Source organism: Cryptotermes secundus, unplaced genomic scaffold (assembly GCF_002891405.2).
Source record: "Cryptotermes secundus unplaced genomic scaffold, Csec_1.0 scaffold633, whole genome shotgun sequence".
NCBI classification, from domain to species: domain Eukaryota; kingdom Metazoa; phylum Arthropoda; class Insecta; order Blattodea; family Kalotermitidae; genus Cryptotermes; species Cryptotermes secundus.
The window spans coordinates 387,924-412,038 of NW_019739220.1; the positions used below are offsets into that span (position 1 = coordinate 387,924).

Below are 24,115 nucleotides of genomic sequence, written 5' to 3' on the forward strand. Positions count from 1 at the left end.
CATTTGTCATGTTTGTGTGTGTATGTATAATGTAAAATAGCAATCTGAAGGCCACACAAAATATATATTTAGCTCTTTATTTTATTGTGATAAGTAATGAATCACTGGTGTACTCATAAGATTGTGAAATTTTGTATGGAAACTGATAATAAACATTCCTACAAATTTTATATGAAATATTTCTTATATCATCAACCATAAACATGTGAAACTCCGATTTATATCAGAAAAATTTAATGTAGCTAGAATATGTACTGGCAGAAATAACACATGTAAATGAATCATTAAATCATATGATTATTAATTTTTAGTTCTTGGTATCCTTGCCAAATAGATTTAAGAATTTTGAAGAAAAATAAACATTGACCATTGTGACTACTGTCAATTTATACACAGTACACTGAAAACCTAATGTTGCAAATACAGTTTATGTTCTTTGTTTCAGACAGATAATTGGCACTCACTTAGCATTGTTGAAAACAGGTAGAACTGACTGCCACAGCTGGTCTGTGATGTGTGGCATACCAGACAAAGCAATTCCCCACAGCTGATGACCATAGCGAGACAGAAACTTATGCAGGGCATCATCAGTCAGATTGTCTGAACTGTCAACATCCAGTGCTATCAGGTTCTTGGGATTTCCTAGTTCCATGAAGGCTTTAAGCACCTACACACAAGCAACAACTACATGTAAGTAAAAGAATTTTTCACGCTGAAAACAGTTTCTAAATTCCTGTCTGAAATAAGGCCAGATTAGTAAAAAAAGAATGGCAGTTTCTTTACTTTTTATATAATGTGGAGTCTGTGGCAGCTTAGCCAAGTAATGGATTATTAATGCAATGGTTAAAGTTTAACTCCTGGCAGGTGGATCACCATTATTGTTTTTAATACCATGGCTCTCAGTCCCACATCTAGAAAGTAGTGAGAGCTCTTACTTGAAGATGAATATGGCTGAAGCATGAAGCTGACAACCCAACTTGATCCACTTAACAAGACTAAGAATGCGTGAAGGTTTTCTTTCACAGCCTCATTCTGACATGCTAATCATAGGAATAATTTAACTTTCTATTCCCATGTTTTAAAAATGAAGAGACCACTGAGATAACTTGCCAACACTAAAAATTGAGCTTTATTCCCTTTTCTGAAACTCAAAACATGTTATCAGCATGTTTTCTTTCAAAAGTAATATACACCTACATGTATATAACATTATTAAGCAAGTTGGTACATGTGTGGACACGCAGTTGCCAGATTGTATGGCATTGTAAGCAGGAGACAAAAGTCAGGAATTTGAAACCAATTGACTGATCTGCCAAACAGGCAATAGACAGGCTCTGTGCATTCTGTTGACAAATTATACATAATACTCACATCAATATATGCGGTCCTCACTGATAGCAACATTATGTCAACCATACAATATACAGGCACATCCTATCAAACATACACATCCACAAACAGATACATACCTCAGTGGAAAATTAATGAGGTACTGTATGAAGCCAACATAAGGATTAATTACTTCAGTATTCTATCTTCAAAATGTCCATCTGTTTTAAATGTTCATCAGCATCTGGTAGGGTTAGTGTTTATTTCCTATAGCTTACAGTTTGCAATACTCAAGAGGTATCATATTGTATCAAACATTCGGTCTGAAAAAGTTACAGGTATGGTATTAGTAATATATTACACACATTCCACTCACAAAAATATGACATATTCCAGAAAATATTATCCATGACTCCTTTTCATGTCATTAATCTGACAACAGGCAATTGTATATTTATATCATCAGGCTGAAATTTCTAAAATGCTCACTGAATTCAGTATGCTCATGAAACTAATTAGTCTAATTAAAATGTGTTTAAATAATACCAACAGTGAAGTCCTTGAAGGAAAACATTTGTCTGATGAATTTTATATTTAGAATGGTTCAAAAAAAGGAGATGCTTTATTGTCATGGCTTTTTAGAATTGGTTCAGATTATGCTGCTGGGAAGGTACAAGAACAGCAGAGGGGTGGAACTGAATGGGTACAGATCAAATTCTGGTCTATACTGGTGATATTAATTTATTGCATGAGAATATAAATACTGTAAACAAAATCCAGTGGCTCTGTTAGATGCTAGGAAGGGGTGTGGTCTAGAAAGAAACACTTAGAAAGCTAAGTATATGCTCATGTTTTCAGTAGTGAGAGAGAATCATTTTAGAAAGAGTTAATAAATCCTCTGAAACTGTAGTAGAGTTAAAATCTCTTGGAATGACAGTTACAAATCAAAATTAGAATCACAAAGAAAATAAGAGCAGATTAAATTCAAGGAATTCTTGCAACCACTCAGTTCAGAATCTGTTGCGTTCCCATTCTCTGTCTACAAATATAAAAGTTAAAATACATAAAACTATAAATTTTCCAGTTGCTTTGTGTAATTATGAAGGTTGATCTCTCACACATCGCTGTTTGAAAATAAGGTATCAAGGAAAATATTCAAACCTAAAAGAGAGGAAGTACAGAGAGTTCAAGAAACCTGCATAACAAGAAGCTTCATATTTTATGTGCTTCATGAGATATTACAGGATTGAACAAGTCTAAGAGGAGAAGATGAGCAGGACTTGTAGAATATATGGGAAGCATAAGATGTACATAAAAAATTTGGTATGAAAACGTGAAGAGAAGAGACCACTTGTGAGACCAGTACATACAGGAAGATATTAAAATGGATTTTAAAGTCATATGAAGTAAGTGTGCAGACTAGTTCCTAGCACAGAAGGATGTGTGGACATACTGGTGCCATAAGTTTTTCTTTCCATATAAAGTAAGGAAAGCAGGCTACAAAGTATTCGTGTTCAGTTTTAATTTTCATGCCTACCGACTGAAATTACAAAAAGAGATGAAATAATCTGTTGATATCAATATACTTTGAAATAGCAAAGAAGGGAGGGTTATACTGATTTTTTTTTTCTTCAAATTTTATAAGTAAGTACTCTCATGCATACATTTCTACATTTGCTGGTAGCGCTAAGTTAAAGCTCAATATTAGTATCAAAATACATGCATACATAGTACTCATACATAGAAAATCATGGTCATAAAGGAAGCTCCAAGGATACATCCCACATCATTTTTGGTCTGCAGCATGTACTCACTGAGTCATTGAAACCATTAAGTTGGCCTGCTGATAAGAATCGCAAGTTGGGGATACGTGTCAGCATGTCAATAAGACATTCTGTGCTTAGGTCTGTTGCAGTAATGTCCAGCTCTTGCAGTGATGTCTTCTCCCATTCCACCTGCATCACATGCTCACTGATAAGATCTGAAACAACAAAACAAGCTCTCAGTATAGGATTTTCAGCTACCTGAATACAAATTCAGAGTTATAAAAATTTGGAAGTGAAACTGAGAGAAAGGGGAGGTCAATAGCCTTTTGTTGCAAAATCCAAAGAAAGAAACAATTTATAGACAGACTGACTGAAGACAGGATCTATTGATAAAGTTCTGATCTGATAATAAGGAACCTCTAGATTCAATAAAACTGGGGATTATAAGATTTCAGTAATTACTGACAACATGGTGAAGTTCCTGTACCAGCAAATCACTCATTCATTTGCTCAGTCAATTCATTATTTCATACTTCTCAAACTTATGGTTTATATTTTTAGTCTTCTTACCTTGTTGTGTAAGAAAATATAGGCTTACATGTCAATATGGGTCAATAATTATTAGCTTAGTTCACTAAAAACTGTGCTTAACCACACCACTATAATTGCTCTGCACCAGTCTACTTACCGTCACATAACATAAAAGACATAAAATACTGTTCTATATTACATGATATGTGAAGGGTATGCAGTAGCATAGTTGGTTGAGGCACTATGCTACAAGCCAGAATTTTTTCAATTTACCTAATCCTGCCAGCTGCACTGTTGCTCTGGGGTCGACTCATCCTCTAACAGAAATCAGTATCAGGAATCTTCCTGGGGAGTAAAAGGTGGCCGGCACGTAAGGCTGACAACTCTTATAGTCATCTGTGAGCCGATTGTCTAGAAGATGTGGGAGCTTCAACCTCTCAGAACCCTATGGGCCTTTACAGCCTGTTACAGGGATAACTTTACCTCTTATTTGTGGGAAAATGAATTAGAGCATGAAAGAAAATATTAATGAACAAATTAAAGATTTTTCTTCTCATCAGCCTTGATCTTTTGCTCATCATGGACAAGCAGATTAGTGGATTTGTTGACTGCTGGGTTCCTACAATTCCATGAGTATGTGTGTCTCCCCCTCCATTCATACCTGCTACATCTATGCCCACACCCCCATTCCTTGGACATCTGCAAACTGAGTGCACAGACTGTATAAGAACTGGAAAGCAGGAGCTTTGAAGATGTTTCCCACTGTCATGAATGTTAAACCTTAATGTACTCTGTAAGTTTTGTCATGATCCCAGTAAAATTTGTGGGCCTGCAACCCTATTCTCGAATTACCCATCTTTTACAACACTGTTACAATGCATCATGAAGGATGCTGTAAACTGACAAAATTTAGCAACCACCATTTCCCATAATAAACATGGGAACATTACTTACTTGTCTGATTCATCAAAAGGCACCTTAGTCGTCTACTCCTCTGAAGCAATGACTTTAAACTTGATCCATTGACTTTAGCACAGAAGTTCACTGCCAGACATTCCAGCTGTCGAGACACATAGTTCATGTCAGATTTGAAAGAATAAAGTTAATGCGAAATCATACTTTATTCTGAACTATTCTTTAGTCTTCTATGCTTGTGGATGCTTTCTCTGGTAAGGAATTATTTATTTCTCATGCAAATTCTAATCATCATAATTCCAATGGAATATAATGGTGCATCTAAAGAGCATCTCATTTTATGTCCCAAAATTGATAATGTAATGAAAACTGAAAATCATGCAATAATTTCAATGTTTCAAGGAATACCTATTTCACTTTAATGTTTTAATTGTTCCTACTGTTCGTTGCAAGCTCACTAATTTTGTCTTCCAGATATTCCCTCTTTTTTCTTGAAATTCCTGTTGGCTTTACATCTTACATTGTACAGATTATCCCCACATACCTGGCTTGGATCCTCTAACCACTGTAATTTGGTTTATTTCCTTTGATCTAATAATTTTCTGCAATCTTCATTGAATCATGGATTATGCTTCTTCAGTTTATATTATATTATTCATTCATTCATTAGTAATCTGTCAGATTACAGGTCCACAGTCTCTTCCAAAACAGTTCCTCCACTTAATGCGATCTCGAGACTTCTCCTTCAAATAAGAATATCCGCTTCTGTCCCCAAGGTCATCCAGCATCTTCTTACGTCTTCTTCCTTGTCTTCTGGTCACTTCTGTCCACCCCTCCAGTTTGTTTTGTCTCCAGAGGAAACATCTCGCTTACATGGTACCTCTGTTTTTCTAAAGAGACTATCCAGGAAAAGTAATAATGTGGTAGTTTTTCCATTTGCTTTCCACATCGCAGTACAACAGCCATTCAAACCACTCTGGTCACGTCTGTTGCTATACCAACTTGAACCATCTTGAGCATCATTTGCTCTGTGCTTCAAGTCGCTGCTGATGACACTGCTTCCGGCATTCTTTATTTTTTGCATCCTGTTGTGTACATTATGAAATTTTTGTACTTTCTCTAATAGTTTCCCGAAGTTTTATTAATATCCACCTCAGTGTCTAAGTTTTCCAAAACTGCAAACCTATTTGAGATTTCAACCCAATACTTCTCTTTACCCTCTAACTCATTTAATTTCTTCAGATCGAACCTCTGCATTTGAATTCTGTGCATTGTTTGTTTACTCATTGCTAGTCTCTCCCTAGCATTTGCCACCACCAGACAGTGACCAGTATGACAATCTGCTACCCTGAATGATCAGACATAAAATATACTTGAGTGCGATCTCCTATCTATCAAAATATGGTCAATTTGGTTGTGTGTCTTCCCATCAGGAGATGTCCAAGTAAATTTATGAATGTTATGATGTGGGAACATCATACTTTTGACAGTAAGTTTTTTTTGGATGGGGCAAAGTTTACTACTCTAACTCCATTATCATTACTAATTTTGTGTAAGCTCTCATTCCCAATTGTTGGTTTGAAGATGTCTTCTCTACCTACTTGGGCATTGAAATCTCCTAACAAAATTTTCATGTGGTACTTAGGGAATTTATCGTATACATGTTCTAGTTCTTTGTAGAACCTGTCCTTCATATCATAAATTTTATCTCCTGTTTGGGGCATGAATATTCAGAATAATATCACACCAGCAACCTCTTAGTATTATGTATGACGTCCATCACTAGCAAACTCTACCCACTTAACTGCCGATATGATTCTCTTTTATACAAAAAAAAAAAACTGTATCCAATTCATTATTCTTATTCCCCTTTCCATACAAAAATGTATATTTGCCTGCTGATTCGGTGCTACCTCCGTCCCATCTGACCTTCTGTACTCCTACTAAATCCAACTTATATTTTGAGATTTCTTCTGCTGCTGCCCTGAGTGCACCTGCCCTATACATACATTTAACATTCCAAGGACCAAATCTCATATCAATTTTCTTCCACTTAGGTTATTTACCCAAGGAATCAATCCAAATCAGAGACCCTTTGTGACATTTTGTAACAAGCTTATTTTATATGGTGAGGAGTTGTTAGGCACTCCGCCAACCCCCAAACTGGAGGACCATCCCTTGATGGCTGTCCACGACTGCTTTTTTTGTATATTAGGAGCTACCCTCCATATCTGGAGGCTGTCTCTTCCATCTGCAACCTGATGCTGTGCAATGCTATGGTGATAAAATTTTCCACTTAACATGGAAGAATATCTTATAGCAATGAAAAAGTTATTAAGAATTGGAGGGTGTTTATGGATGCAACAAAACTCTTACAACATATTTACAAAATGCAATATAAAGTCCAGGAACTTATTCTATGCCCCACATGCATAACATTATATTTAGGCCTTAATATAAATTTGTGGTTACTGTCGTTAGATATCAGTGTGAACCAAAACTGAATTTCATCAGAATTAGTTTATGGTCAGAAACGTTATTCAGTGTGTTCAGATAGCTAGAGTGACAAATATGAAAGCCAGTAAGGGTATGCTGTTAAATGTATTTCAAAGTAACTTTCATCTTGATTCTGTTAAAAATTTTTATTTTATTTTATTTTACCTGAATACAGTTGGAACTGAAGGCTTCAATGTGGCTATCGTCTACAAAGTTTATGCCAAATAGGTTGATGACTCTCAGGTTAGGAGTTGCAGACTTTAGTTTGTGCACGTTGATGACCTCATAAATTTCTTCTTCCTCCTCTTCTACCTTCTCATATGTACCTGTTCAGAAAGCAGGAATTTATATACATGTAATGTTTTTTTATATACTTATGCATATATCTGAAATTAATCAGCAAAGAAGAGCGCTTTGAAGTTTTTGATAGAAAACCCATTGTTCTCCCTTTGTTTCCTTCTCATAGCATAGAAGAAACAAGAATTTCCCTCCAGTCTTTCCAACTTTCAGTGTATAAGTGATACACCAATAATATTTTCCTAGGTTTCATGTACTCCTCTCCAGTAAGTGAAGTCCATATTCTTTAGATACATTGTACTCATTTGTAACAAAGTATCACTGTGGCATCCATTACATCTGTTGAGGAGAAAATTCTGTTACCTAATTCAAGAAGGCCACTTCACAGTTAAAGGAAGTGAGTCATTAGTTTCTTCACTAACTTACATCTAATTTCAGGGATGGGCAGTTATGACTACAGGGGAGTTGTGACCTTGATACAATTGTTACCAGCCTGTGATACAGAGTTTATGTTACATATTTACACTTGAACTACTGAACCAACCAATATGTTTTAAGATGAATATATTCTTAAACACAGTCCTTGAAAATCTTGGATTCCCAATGGGGTCCACGTGCAGAAATCATCCATAATCTAAATATAACTTACATTTGTTTAAGTCAATTCTAAAGGCTTTATAATTATGTATTACAATCAGTAATACTGGATTTCTGTACTTTGTCCATCAACTTGTTGTTCCAAACAGAACAGAGCATTCTGGAAACTGAGGTGTTTTTTTCTTCGTGTGATAAAGTAGAAAATATCCCACCCAGTTACATCTTCTGGATTAAGTTTATCCCCATTTATTGAGATTAGCCAGATCTATGTATTTTTTAATATTTTTCTCATAGGGTGAGACTGAGTCTACTTGGTACCGTTGCCACTGTTTGGCCCATGGCACCAGCCCCAGATGATAGATGATGATGATTGTGAAGCAATCGATGAAATGTGAATTGGCATGGAAACCGAAGGACTTGGAGAAAACCTGCCCCAGTGCCACTTTGTTCACCACAAATCCCTCCATGGTGGGAAACCAGTAGCTAGGTATGACAGACCTGATTGAGTATGTGCCTCCTCATCTTTCCACTTGAGGACAGAAACAAATCCAGTTTCCATAAGATTCTGATCTATTTGGAACAACAATACTAGGAAGATGGACAAAGTCAAGGAACCCATTAATACTAAATCTAACTCTGATCTCTGCAAGTCTTTCTTTCACACATTTTTTTTTTACTCCGTGATTTTAGTCTGCAAGCGAACTACACCGATCGAGCGAGCGACCACCGCATGTCGGCGAAATTAGCGCCAACTTTTGCGGATAGAGGGTGTAGCGTGGTCAGTGCAACGAATCCTCACAGCCGTTAATTTCGGTTTTCTAGACCGGAGCCACTATTTACTTGGAATAGTTTCTCAGTTATCATCACGAGGCTGAGTGGACCCCATTCCAGATCCACTACTTCTCAGGAAAAACCTGGTAGCGCCAGGAATCGAACACGGGCCTCTGGATCTGTAGCCAGGAACTCTGACCACTAGACCACAGAGATAATTCTTTCACACATACCATTCTTTAAAAGAATATAATATTATATTTAATTTTATTTAAGCTCATTATGGAAGTTTAGAAATGCCCGAATTAAAAACAGTCCTCTGACCAAGAAACTGTTTATTTAACCAAATCTAAGCAAACATTAAGTTTCAAAATTAAATTTTTACTTATGCCTTATAACGTTCAACTGTTCAAAATGTATTCCAAAATTTGAGCCTAATGCTATTTTAGCGAAATTCTGAAAAGTAAAATTTTTAATGGTGATGAAGAAATGTCATGGACATGTAAAATGCCCTGTGTTAATGAACCTGTGTTCTAGTATTATTTTATACTATATTTCAGAGCAAGCAATCATGAGTGTTGCATGTGTATACAAACAGCCACACAGGCAAACATGCATACAGCACACAAAAGCTAGCTTCATTTCCTGTCAAAAAAATTAATATTGAATCTAAAGTCATGCTACTTATTTATAATTGTCAGTAAATGGTACCAGCAACTTTCAAACACGCCGTTTAATGTGTCAGGAAGAGAGTTAAAAATAGATGTTAACTAATGAGTCTCATGACACTCAACCAAACAATTCATCTTCAAATTTAAAAGAAACTTAATTATAAGTTTTAAAAACTAGAAATGGCAGCACATATAGATAATTTAGTGGCTTGTATCAAGATGCAGTGGTATTAATAGTGTTTTTTGGCATTCTTGGCTAAAAAATTCAGTAACATGCCATGGAACTGTTAAAATCTGTCACTGCCATTCTAAAAATGTATGTACAGAGCGACAGAGAAAACCCTCACCACTGCAGTTTTTCAAACCACAGATTTAAAGTATCCACAATTTTCCATCAATATTTAGTTTTGTCAACCATAGAATCTTGGTTTATGTATCCAAGGTTTCCGTGTACGTGTGAAAATAGTCAGTGGGCTTTGGCATCAAGAGAGCTCCATTTATTATTGCTCAGTCTGCAATGATATCTGAAATCAGTTTCCTAGCTTACAGATTACCTATGAGGTGCACCTTCATCTGATATCTTTTGTATTTTGTGTCTAATATTACATAATTTGTGCTTAATGAAAAAACAAGCAACTAGTTACACTTTGACAAGTGTTTACAATGCCCACAAATTTTTCATTATGCTTTAGCTTGCTAAATGTAGCACTTTTCAGCAACATAATCCTCACTGTGGGGGATGGCTATGTACACATTCATATTATACTAATCTTTAAATAAAGTAAATAATACATAAAATATGAGTGGGGATACAGAATTAATTTTATCTGTTTTCTCTCTCTCTCTCTGTAATACCGCTAATTATGTTCATTTCTAATTGATAAATGTTCTAGTATGATCATACATTTCCTTTGTCATGGATTATGAAAGATTGCATAAGTAAGATCTTCTTGCATATGCTAGTTATTACTTACCTATTAAATGTAGAATTTCAAGTCCATTGATGAAATTGTAAATTTTTCTCATGAAGCCCTCCATGAAGATGACCTCTGACAGGCAAATACACATGTACCGTAGCTTTGTTGGAAATGCCTGTAAAACAACCCAACATATCATGTCAGAATTATTAAGTGGATATTTTAATTAATACATTCTTCTTCATTCTTGGCACCACAGTGCAATGATGGCCAGAACATTGCAGTCTCTATAATTACAGGACAATACATAATCTAGAAAAACATGGAAAAATGTACAAGCTCTAGGTAAAATTCTAAAACTTACAACATCAGTGTTTTGAGAGGTCTGGGACCATGCATGCCTTAAACAAGAGCATCATAATGGTTCAATGGATCCTCTCAATCTCTCTCTCTCTCATGAACACCCACATGTGTGTGAACACAAATGCACATTAATGTTCACACGCTCACACACAGAAGCATGATATGATAACAATGCACAGAATGAACAGAGTTTCCAGCTATATCTTTGCAGTTTCATGCCCCTTAATCTATTGATTCCCATTCATTGCTAATGAAGTTTACTATTAACAGAGTTAGTAAAAAATGTCCCTACTAACATTGCATAAAATTATACTCTACTGTTGACAGAGTTAAACAGCAGTGGAGATATTCACCTACACATTAAAAAATTATTTTTCATTCTATTTCACTGCATGCACAATGCACTGATAAATGTTCAGGGCAGAACGTATTAATCTTGATAATATATATTCCACATCATATATCCATTATTTATATGTTTAGTCAGCTATAATATACCTGATAAATCTGGTTTGACCTTCATGTAAAATACAGGTTAGAGGGCCAATAGGAATCAAATTGAAATTCACAGAAAAATATTTAATGCTGACCTCTTTTAGGGATCTTTATTAAAATATGTGAAGTGATTTGGGTTGTGTAGTATACACACAGAGAGACATGACCCATCCAAAATCGTTCCCTTTATGCACTGACCTGCATCTCACTGAAGTCATGCAACTGCATGGCTGTGGAGAAATCCAGTAACATGTGTGTCAGATTTGGACATTTGTTGGCAAGCTCATGTAGTACAGTGTGTGTGATGAGCTCAATTGGCAGTTCAATGTAGCGCAGAGAAGGACCAAACCTAATACTGGAAGAATGGCTTAAAATGTAGATATCCAAATATTTTATGAAAGAAGAACAGTATGATTTAATGGATAACAGGTCAGCAGCTGGTTTAATTTTTGTAGTCAGAGGGATAATAGCAAAACTATGGGAATTTAACGGAAACAAACATTTCGTCTTCACTCATATTGAAACACAAATGGTAATACATAGAACAGGCAAGGAATACTATAAGAATAAAGACATTTCAGAAGATGTGAGAGCAGTAGATCATAGACAACAAAAAATTTGAATAATTTCAGACTTTTAGTGCACCTAGACAGGAAGGTGTTTATCCTATGTTGTTCAATATGGTAATGGATGAGACAGTAAGAAGGGTAACAGAAGAGCAAGAAAGTTACATACCAGAAACTGTGGTATATGCATGTGGTATCATTGTATGGGAAACGAATAATAGTACATCATAAGTAAAATTTCATAGGGTTGTTATGGTGCATAATGGTTTTGTGTGAAATATCAAATTGGTTAATTACATAGTTACAAACATAAAGTGGTGGCAGGAGATGTGGAAAATATAAATTGTAATTTAATTCAGTTCTTTATTATTTATGTGCCGACTCAACAGCCACAAGGCCAATTACAGACAGAACACAGGGTAGATAAAAGTAATTACATTATGGACAAACACTTCATAAAGTCAAAGACAAATTACAAGCAAGCGCTTCAGACAAGTAAACAAATAAACAAACAAACAACAATCATAATCATAAAATAAGAAATTAGGTCTTCTAAGGACTTAGAAAGTAGAATAGCAACATGGGAAGAGAAAAAAAGAAACTTCAAAAAGAACAAACAATGCAGGAAAATATTTTATCTACCTACTTAGAGTTACATATTGGAAACTACAAATGCCAAAGACAGAGTTAGTGTTCTAATTTTAAAGGTGATACATGTTCATACTAGCGTATCGAGTACACACGCAGACATGGAACAAGACAGATGTTAGTGGATTAATAGTGCTGGTGCGATATTTTTAAGAAATATATAAGCCTAAATCACACATTTTATTGCTGAAAATAACGTTAGCTTCACAGTTGTTGTTAGTGCTTAAACATTGTAGGAAGATATGATTACTTGTACACTGAACAAAAAATGAACAAGTGAGTTATGTGATATGATAGGAATGTTTGGAGAATTGTTCCTTTATGATATATCACAGTCAAATTATCAAAATCTGCAGTCAGGGATATCAAAATGTTCAACATTTATTGAAGAAGAGGAGGACACCAAATTATGTACAGGTTCTCATACAGTGTATCAATCATAGCATTATGCAACATAAAATATGACTGGATGGTTAGAAATGATGAATGTTGAAGAAAATCATGAAAAGCCTCAATCTGAACCCCAAATAATAAACTACAATTTGTACTGAGTACCTCCCAAAGTTGATCTGTCAGAGAACAACTGTACTAACCTGCTAGATGATTACGTGTAGCTTGGTAAAATATTTGCAAACAAGGGTGGGAGGACAGAGAATTTGTAAAGCCACTCAGTTGTCTTCCAAATTCTGATATACCTAGTTTGTGAGATTATAAGTAAAAGTAAAGGTATCCCTGTAACAGTACGTGGAAGTCCATAGGGTTGTGAGACGTTGAGGTTCGCACATTTTCTAGACCATCGGCTCATAGATGATGGTAAGGTTGTCAACCTTATGCACTGGCCAACCTTTACCCCCAGGAATATTCCTGGTACTCATTTCTGTTAGAGGCTAAGTCGACCCCAGGTCCATAATGTGGCGCTAAGGATTAGGTAAATTGAAAAAAATCTACCTCATCAGGATTTGATCCTGTGACCTTCTGGCTTGTAGCATAGTGTCTCAACCAACTACACTACCATGTGCCCCGATATTATAAGTATGCCTATACAATTTGTATGACACATTTTTAATTTCCAACATAATTATGGCATAAACATTTGTGGTTATGCAGTTCTACTCTGAAGATAGAAGTACTTTGTTCCTCCACAGCATTGGTACCCACGTACCAGACTATACATTGTCATAACCTGGAAGTCCACAGTACAGAAGTATATGGTTCTATATGTACAAAAGCAGAATAAAGCCTTTACTAGGTCAGATGTCATTTGGGGCTACATTTTCTGGTAAGAGGTGAATATCCCTTCTCAGTTATGTGTACTAACTTCTGGGATGTGATTCTGTGTAGCCTGGCAGAAGTGTAAGGATGTTTCAAAAGAACATACTGTCTCCATCTTCAGGGTCAAAGATTAAGCTATTCAAGCGAGCAGCAAGCATTCTTGCTGCTTATCAGAAGTTCACTGACATTTCAACATGGTGCAAGAGTGCTTGCTGCTTCCTTGCACTGCTTGCTTTTTAACCTTGAAGATGGAGGCAGGATTTTCATTTGAAATGTCAGTAAATGTCTACCAGACTATATGATGTCACTTAGCCAAGGATGTCTTGAAGTCTGTAACAATTGTGACAGTAGTTGACACATGATAAATAATAAATTAATATTACATTCAACTAACCTGATGAGCCCAAGCAGAGACTCAAGTGATCCAACATGTAATCCTGAGATCTCAGGACGTAGAGAAACATCTCTCCAGAGACGTGTATCGTATGCAATCATCCTCCATTTCTTGCAGACACGTGCCATGCGGCAGATCTCACGATGAGACAAATATGAGAAGATGTTAAGCAGCACTTTGTCTGGCAGCTTCTCAATTGTCTGTAACAGTTTAATGGCCTATGAAGACAGAAACTACAGCTTATTGTTATAACAAGTGCTGCCTCACTGACATTATGTAATTAAAACAATTCTTCAGTTTGACAACATAAATTTGTTGTAGGATAATATGTTGAGCCAGATCCATTCATTTCATACTTTATCAAACGACTTGCCAAGAATTTCCTTCAGTGTCATATTCCAATAATTTCCTCAGTAGTATATCCTGTAAGATAAATCCAACATGGTAGTTGTAAAGGATCAAAAGATTTCTTTTCAAAAGGACATGTTAGTTCCTCTAAATCCACTGAAGCAGAGAAGTATAGAAAGAAAAAGCACTATCTGAAAAACTGGTAAATGGAACATGCCTTATTTGCTGGTAACATTTTAGTTGCCAAGAAACAAATCCCTCTGACTTAAATGTACCCATTTCAGGGCTCTGAAAATTAAAATTCTGAATATCCAGCTTTCATTACAAGTTTCAATGTAATCACTAAGTGCATGAACTTAACAAGAACAGTAATATTTATTGACCAGAACAACACTGTAATATTCACATGCATTTTTATCCCCCCAAAAGTACATAAATTCCAGTTAACTATAGTGGTTTGTTTTGGAAAGGACAGTTAACATCAATATTCATTAATGATTAGCAAGAAATATGATGTCTCCAGTCTCTGGTAAACAAATGTACAATTCAAAATCATTATAGTAAATTATAACACCCTAAGAAAACTCAAAACAGCTTAAGTTATTTCATTGTTTACAATAAACTAATGAAACCAGAGAATGTTCAGTTCTTGTTTCTCACAGTGGTATTCTGGGATTTGGTAGGTGTTTACCTGTATTTCACAGGAATATGATACCTCCATCTTTGACCTAGGAAAGTAAGTTTACTAGGTAAAACCTACCAGACTACACGCTGTCACATCCCAGAATATAGTTCACCAAATATTCCATTTAATATAATAGTACAATCTCATATTAACTGAAATTATATGGATAAATCATTTATGTTCTTGTACATCAATATACTGTACCATGTACAGCCATTTCTAGTCAACAGCTCAGTAAACATGTTCATACAACAACGGATATGCATGAAACAATAGAAATACTTTTGGAAACGTGTTTTCTCTTAGTTGTGACATGACACAAAACCAACCACAGTATATAAGATAGGCAGAAAATCATCCTATAAAATCATCCTACAACATCAGAATTAAAAAAAAAATTAATTATAACAGCAATGACATTCCTTAATGAATACTGTTTGACCAAGTACACAGTGCAGTAGACTCCTTTAAAAAATATTTTGCATGAAGATGGCCCTATTTTGCTAAAACCTGTAGCATAAACACTGAATGTACATATATTTTAATAATTTTAATGACATTTTAAACATTTAATGAACATTTAGTAAATTAATTGTTAATTAATATTGTTAAATTAATATTGTTGCATTATAGACAGAAAACGAAACTGCAAGTTATACCTCAGTGCAACAGGATGCTGATATAAAATACAATATAATGTTTTGGAGGAACTTGGTGTTCCATCTTTAGGCTAGAAGTTACTTCTTTTACTCTGCTGATAAAAGCAGCAGGTTCTTACAGCCATCTACCAGACCACATGGCGTCACATTACAGATGACTGTAGTTTTAATATTCACTACCACAAGAACTTAAAATTTCATGTTGCATTTTTTTTAGAAACGTGAACATGAAGTAATGCTGTCACCACTAAATATGATGGGAAACAAACTGTCAATATATTGCTTCAAAACAAATTTGAGAAGATCCTAGTAGTAAGAAACAATGACGATGAAGATGAAGATGACAGCAGCAACAACATCATCATCATCATCACCACCACAACAATAAAAGCGATGATGACGGGATCAAGAACAAAGAAAAAGGGTCCCTGCCTCCAGTGCTTGGGGCAGTGGGAGCTTTTTCTCCCTCTTTTGAAGGGTTCATATGCTGTGTCTTCTGGCCTTCTGCTGTCGTGGAGGGCAGAGAAATCCCTCAGGGGCTCTGGAGATGGCCCAGTCAGCGCAAGACTGTGAAAGGTTCCCTGATAAGGGTGAATAACCAGACTGTCAAGTAGAAGTGAACAAGCTAACCCATGATGTGGGCTGGGAGGTTGGAACTCCAGTCTCAGATACCAGACCTTGGCTTGTACTTGATTATGGGTCTAGCTCAGACCAGGTGGGTGCACTGCTGCCCCTAACATATGAACAGAGGGCTGCTGTGGCCAGTGCTTTGGGTGGGGGAGGGGGCACTTCTCTGCTTTCTATGAAGGGGTTAGATGTTAGGTCTTCTGCTCTACTGCTGTCATGGAGAGACAGATCTCTTATGGACTCTTGTGAGGATCCACTGAGGTTAATACTGTAAGAGGTTTCTTTACAGGGGTGGATAAACTGGCTGTCAAGCTGAAGAACTGGACAGGCCAGTAGAGGAGTCCTGTCTCTTAAGGAACTGAGGCCTCGGCTGCGGCCAGTTGCGGGATGGTCAGCTGTCCCTGTCAGTGAATGATAGTGGATGCTACAGATCTTCCACCATCAGAAATCCAAGAAACACAGATCTATCATTCACAAAGAAGGGCTTAGCTGTTGACCTCTGCTGTTGAGCTGAAGTAGCCATGAGTTCTTTGGGGCTTTCATGAGGGGCCCAAGAGAGCAGAACTGAATGGATTCTCTTAATGGGGTGAATAGCGTGTTCATTAATGAGAATAAATATCTGACCAGCAGAAGAGACTAATCAAGAAGAGGTCTCTTCTGAAGGAAACTGAAGACTTGGTTGTGGCTCAGCTCTTGGTCCAGCTGGGATCAGTGTTGGGTGTTAACTCTGATATTCCTGACAGAAATGATGGAAGACTCTGGGATATCCCACTGCCAACAACCCAAAGGAAGAAGACATTATGTCAGAGTCCAGAGTGGTTGGGAATTGATCCGTGACCTTTGGTTCTCCATGGATACAGGTGATGGAAATTAAGAGGGCCTCAGTATGGAGGGTTTAGGTTCTGGCTAAGGCCAAGTCTTTTAAGAATCTAGAGCAGCGATGGGGTGCACAATGGACATATTAGAGTTCTGAGTGCTTAGGGGACAGCTGTAAGTTTTCTTTCTGATATCAGTACTCGGTACTCAAAATTATTGTTGTTACTTTTGCTTGATGAAAGTTTAAATCACCAAAAATGTAGCAAGTGACAGAATTTTCATTTTTACCTATATGTATTACCAGCTTTACAGCTGTTGTCTCAGCACATAAATAATAAAGAATTGAATTGAATTTAAAATACCTTAATTTACACCATCAGAATACTAAAGTATTTGTATCCATTGATCCAACTCTGTGGCCTAGTGGTCAGAGTTCCTGGCTAAAGATCCAGAGATTCCTGGCGCTACCACATTTTCTGAGAAGTAGTGGTTCTGGAACGGGATCCACTCAGCCTCGTTAGGATAACTGAGGAGCTGTTTCAAGGAAATATGGGCTCTGGTCTAGAAAACCGAGATTAACGGCCGGGGGGATCCATTGCGCTGACCACGTGACACGCTCTATTTGCAAAAGTTGGCACTAACTTCGCCGACAAGCTGCGGTCACTCCGTCGATATAGTTCGCTTGCGGGCTACAGGCCACGGATTTTTTTTGTTTGTTCGCTCATTCATTGCAACCCCATGTTAGAAATGGCATAGAGTAAGATGGACACTGTCATTATTCTGGCTTACTTTATGGAATTCAGTGAACTGAAACAAAGCACATACACATTACTGTGTCTAGTTTCCAAATGAAGCCATTTGTCAGATTCCCCAAAACTGACCTTTCGAACTGTAAAGGTAACTCACCGTGTCAGCAAATGGACTCCTGACAGTAGTGCCTTCTGTCACATAGAGCTGTGATGATTCAAGGGCAATTTGCCCCCACACCTGTCATAGCCATGAGCACAAAATACGAGTATAGAGAGGAAGGAGTACTATATTAAAATTACTTACAATATTCAAATGCTACACAAGGCTTTGAACAAGTTAATATACAAAGGAAATTTTTCATCAGAAACTGATATAATGCAGACACTACAACGTTCAAATATCCGGTAATCCTGACTACATAGCTCTATTTAACACTTAACACCAACTAACAGAATAGAATACGTTTGCTTCTTGGTCATTTTGTTAATATTTTTTTCTTTTGATGATTACTGTTTCTAATCCTTCATCCAGAAAGCATGAAAAAAAAATAACTTCTATGAACGCTTAAGAATCGACCAAACATGAAGCAGACTGTTGATCCCTAAGCTATCTGATGAGACATTTCAAGAGTAGAGATTATGTTTTTACTATTTTGAGCGAGACAGATAGATGATCAAGAATGTCGAATAGGCAGAGATTTTGGAGTAGGTGACTGTGGTCTAACTCAAGATATCATCCCAACATTCATATATAATAACTTGAGTGGAACCGTAAAATATCCAGACATCTCTTGAATACAATTCCACATCCTAGTAGACAATTGTCTTCTTTAAAGGAAATATATTCGGCAGTGACTGCCTAAGAACATTTTTCATCAAAAGTGACTAACATCTATTTTGTTTCAACTGGCAACAGAGCATCATAATGACCACTGACTGTCCAGTTCATCACTAAAAATGAGATGACTTCTTTTCGGCCACAACTTGATTACATATAACAGTCAGTGGGTGAGCGATTTGGTCCTCAGACACAAAAGAAACACTGAGAGACACCTCATAAATTTCACTAGTAGCTATTATATCGACATTATCACCATATACTCCGTGTTTTCAGATCAATTCTGTAATCCCCTTTTCTACTGATACACTATTCGTATACACGTATTATTCTAAAAAATCTTAAATGCAAGAAATTGAGGAATTTAAAAGACGGCCAAGGTCCACAAGGGCTGTAGAGACATAGATAGATGAAGTCGCAGAAGTTCAAATTGCATAAATCGGACACAGTTTCCCATTCGCCCCTTGCAGTCCTCCTTCGCAGACTAACACAATAATCTCCTGGCCCCTCTACTAAACCTCAAGCAGTTCCCATCAAAGCGAAAGAGAAATCAGTCCATATCAGATAACAGCACTAAAATTAAATCGCATTTTTCGAAATTGCGTATAAAGAAAAGTACTTTAACGTCATCCACGCAGCGCAAAGCCGAGAACCGCAAGTGACATAATTTGTTTCCGTTTCTCACTTTCTTGTACTATCTGACGGAGTCTTGAAGACGGGGGGTGGAGGAAGGGCACTATAGGTAGCTCGCACCCTCAGTATCAGTCTATCAGGAACAACCAAGTAGCCTGCGTTGAAGATAAGGCACTGCTAGACCCAGTCGTACGGGGCTCACTGGGAAAATTAATTACTATTTCATTTCTTTCTGATATGTATTGACCTGGCAATACGGGAGGTGTGAGGTAACTCAAATCATACCATCTCGTTCATAATTTCTATAGGAGGTGTCTATTGTGGGTAACCATAAGTTCGCCCCAGTTTTAATAGCACACATGGGCGTTAATTTTTATGTTGTAAGTAAATACATTTGTATGTCATTATTTTGCATTATGAAATGATGGAGCGATAGATGTTCGCCTACGGAAAGCCTTTAGCTCTTTCAAGGCTTTGTGAGTCAGAAAAAAATTTAGAGTAGATGATATAACACAATTTCTGCTTAATTTTCCTGGTTTACAAGACGTTCACAACGGAGGTATTAATTTAATTTTTACTGCTGAAAGTCCGGCAAACAGCTTATGACGAAAATGTTTATATTCTGGCACAATATGTGGTCTATCCTATAGTCCAAAATGTACAAACCGTTGTATTGAATTTTGTTATGATAGTGCTAAGATCCATAAAATATTCCGATGTGTCAACTAAAACTGGCGATTTCCTAAACGAATTTTAATTGTAAAATTACTTGGGTTGAAGATGAATAATACGAATTATAATTATTTTATCGGAATATATTTTGAAATTTTGAGAAAATGAATTTTTTTTGGCACCACGAATGCTATGAGGATGATTCAAAATACGTAATAATCTACGGCAGCTCTTATCTCCATTCTGACTTCTCGCACGCTCGCCTGGTTTCAGAAACAATTCACAAAAATTGTGGTACTTATATGCATGTAGGCTTGTAGTTCATACATTTGTTTCTTTTCAGTTACTCAATAATTAGTTAACTCAATGGAGAACAGTTATTTTTGAGAAGCGAACAGTCGCTCAGTTACACAGGAAATCCCGCCTGTTTTATGAAGCATGAAGGTTAATTGCCGAATACAAAATAGCCCGCAATTCGTCCGCATTCTGGGCCAAATGAATCCAGCCCACAACTTCCCGCCCTACGTCTTTAAGGTCAATTTTAATACTATCTCCCATCTACGCTTATATCTTCCAAGTGATCCATTCCCTTCGGGTTTTTCCGAATAGAAATATTGTGCCAATTTCTCCTTGCTCTCATGCGTGCTTCATGACCTGTCCATTTCAAATTCCCTGATTTGATCTTCCTGATAAAGTCTGATGAAAAATATAAAATATGAATATCCTTAATTTTATCTGTCCTCTTGTCATTTCTTCTCTCTTAGGTCCGAACATGCTCCTCAGCACCCTGCTCTCAAATTCCCTCAATCTGTGTTCTACCCTTAATAAGAGAGACCAGGTTTCACTCCCATAACAAATTACACACAAAAGAATGTCTTTGTATGCCTCAGTATTTAGCTTTTTAGACAACAAATGGGAAGACAAAATGTTCTAAAGTGAAAGGTAGCACTCCCCGAATTTAATGTGCTCTTAGTTTCTTTGTGAATGATATTTTGATCCATTACTGTAATTCCAAAATATTTTAATGTTTCACATTTTCAAATGATGTATTAACTAGCTTCGTAACTTACGAATCTGTCTTGCAATCTGTTGGAAATTCAAAATGTTCGATTGCAACAATAATTTGTAATTGTAGTGTAAGTGTCGTACTGTCTTGTTTATGTCAGAACGTGAAAGTCTATTACACTGGCAGTCCAACGATCACGTATTCACCCGGGCTTGGCCCGTGAATTCTTGGCGAAATATGTTTGCACCCCATTTTTTAACATTTACAAATATATCTGACGTAGTTGCTCTGATTTTACGATACTTAGCAGGAAGGAGTTGATTTCATTTTTAATGCTTGGATCCGAAATACATCCTCCCATAATGGAAACACAGATTCAAGTCTAAGTGTTTTACTTTTACAAAATTCCTTATGGTTGGCGCAGGAGCCGGGAGGTAACACTTCAAATCTCGGATGGACCACTACGTTTCCTAATTGATTATATCTCTCTAGGCGAGTCCTGGTACAATATCTTTAAACACATGAAGACTACCAACTTCTAAATCATTCATCTGTTCACAGTTTCAAGATCACATTATAAGCTTATCTTATTTGACGCCTCTGCAGTTGAAACAACGTGATTATATAACATAATAACCAACGATAAATTATAAAACTGAACAAGGTTAGATATATAAAACGGTGCACGTGTGATTATAGCAAGAAGTATGTGAGCAATCTTATAAAATTTTCATTATCCTTAGAAATTTGTTACTAGGCTTATAACGAAGTTCATTCAGACCACCGACACAAGACAGCACAATTACATAAATAACAATAAATCCCTAATATGTGGAACTAACGTACGAAAATATACAGAGATCTGAGATAAATTTACCAACAGCTATCTGGGATCTTGTCCCATAGCCACACAAAATTGTGGCTCATCTATTTTTCAAATCAATTTCCGTTCTTAATAAAACTGTAGTGCCTTCATTATAGTACAGTCACAACACAACGAAATGATCTTGAAGCCTGTGTAGCATATCTAGAATATCCATACTGACGTCTGCTCCTAAATCCATTCTGTGCACTGGGGATCAGAAACCGACCGAAACATCGCGCGCGCTCTGCTCAACTGATGAGCAACCGCTGGAGCAAAGCTACTGTCCTCTCTGCAAATTACGGCCCGCGCCAAATGCAACATGTCTCTGTTTATTGTTATTCTGCTTCCTACTAAAACACCGCCTCTGTGCTCTGTGGTCTAGTGGTCAGAGTTCCTGGCTGCAGATCCAGAGTGCCGGGTTCGGTTCTCTGCGCTACCAAATTTTCTGAGAAGTAGTGGATATGGAACGGGGTCCACTCAGCTTCGTGAGGATAATTTAGGAGCTATTTCAAGGAAATAGCGGCTCCGGTCTAGAAAAACGAGTTTAACGGCCATGGGCATTCGTTGCGCTGACCACGTGACACCCTCTATCCGCTAAAAGTGGCACTAACTTCGCCGACAAACGATGGTCGCTCGGTCGGTATAGTTCGCTTGCGGACTGAAACCTCGGAGTTTGTTTTTGTTTGTTTGTATACTTCCTATTAAAACGTATGTGTCTGGAATATTAACTTGGGTACAAGCAGCCCCGGCACAATACAGACTGGACCTTCAGTTTATAGTAGATCTACCAATATACTTGTATATATTGGACCACGCACACACTACGTCCCCAGGTAAATTGTTGTCATTATATTATATTTTATTTTAAGAATAATGGCGTCCAACCACACTGTGCTCTTGGTTTAAGGCTCATAATGTTTTCGACCGCTCAGACACTGGGTTCATGGTTTCGAATCCCGATAGGAGCATGGATGTCTGTCCGAGTTTCTTCAGTGTTTGTTGTCGCGTGTAGGTAGAGGCCTTGAATTGAGCCGATCCCCCGTCCAAAGAGTCTGTGAAACTTTTAAACGATCCGTATTTTCAGAAATTGGTTCTGAAATGGGAGAGTTCAGAAAGACTAATCCGAAAAAAGAGAAGATTAAGTGCTATAATTAGGCAAGAAACTTGAACTTTTTTATTTCTAGTCTTACACGCTATCCATTGAATCAGCGTTTTCGAAAGTGGGAACCGCGGCCTCCTAAGGGGCCATGAAATTTTCTTCAAGTGGAGGGGGTTGAAATTGCTAATGCTGTAATTATGATACACATGAATAAATACGAAAAACTTTACTAAATTACAAACATGCAGTGAAATAGAAAAAAAATCATGGATATAATCAAGTTTCATTGGTAATTACGTTTTTAAATTACTGTATCAAATATTAAATTATTTACAAGTAACTTTGCTGATATCAAAGGAACATGAGACGCCTCTGATAAGTCCTCTTTTTTTCTGAATACGGCTAGAGAATCAGTTTGCACTACTAGCACAAGACCTAGATTAGCCTTTCTCAAAGTGCGAGCCATGCCCCCACCCCACATCCAGGGCGAGTTTTTTTCCGGGACCACCAAAAAATGGTCGATAACAAATTTGCTGAATCCATTTCAATCTTAGGAGGGTGTATTAAGCATGTCATTTAATAGAGAACATGTTTTAAATCACTAAGTATGACTTACATACACACTTCAGGGTTGGGCCTGACTACTAACCTTTGCACCGTAACTTTCAATAGCGTAGTTGGTTGTGGCACTATGCTACAAGCCGGAAGGTCGCGAGATCGAATCCAGGTGAGGTGAATTTTTACAGTTTACCTAATCGTTCCAGCCGTAATATGGCCCAGGGGTCGACTCAGCCCCTAACAGAAATGAGTACCAGGAATATTCTTGGGGTTAAAGGGCGGCCGGCTCGCAAGAGCCGATTGTCTAGGAAATGTGGGAACCTCAACATCTCACGATCCTATGGGTCTCCACAGCCTGTTACAGGGATGCCTTTACTTTTACTGTGCAAAGTAGGACTTACAACGTATGCAGTCTGAAGACCACTAAATATTAGTCGAAACATATATCTTTCATTGAAGAGTTCTATCTTCTGGGATATAACGCCATGTAGTCTACTGAAAGTCAACTAACGTTTCGGGGGAATATATCTTA

General features: G+C 37.0%; 1 protein-coding gene across 5 annotated transcripts in view; it reads right to left on the reverse strand.

Moving 5' to 3' along the window:
• The window catches only part of LOC111871747 (F-box/LRR-repeat protein 2), a 59,525-nt gene that overhangs the window by 4,280 nt on the left and 31,130 nt on the right, over positions 1-24,115 (reverse strand). For 2 of the 5 annotated variants that reach the window (XM_033754376.1, XM_023865052.2), the window contains exons 2-8: positions 14,029-14,228; positions 11,347-11,503; positions 10,348-10,465; positions 7,203-7,363; positions 4,581-4,686; positions 3,144-3,310; positions 465-667 (exon numbers count right to left, since the gene is read on the reverse strand). In XM_033754376.1, coding sequence (XP_033610267.1) covers positions 465-667; positions 3,144-3,310; positions 4,581-4,686; positions 7,203-7,363; positions 10,348-10,465; positions 11,347-11,503; positions 14,029-14,228 — 1,112 coding nt within the window. Of the gene's footprint in view, positions 1-464; positions 668-3,143; positions 3,311-4,580; positions 4,687-7,202; positions 7,364-10,347; positions 10,466-11,346; positions 11,504-14,028; positions 14,229-18,069; positions 18,151-21,938; positions 22,076-22,103; positions 22,197-24,115 lie in introns of those variants that run through there. The other 3 variants (XM_023865050.2, XM_033754377.1, XM_033754378.1) reach the window with 3 other exon arrangements.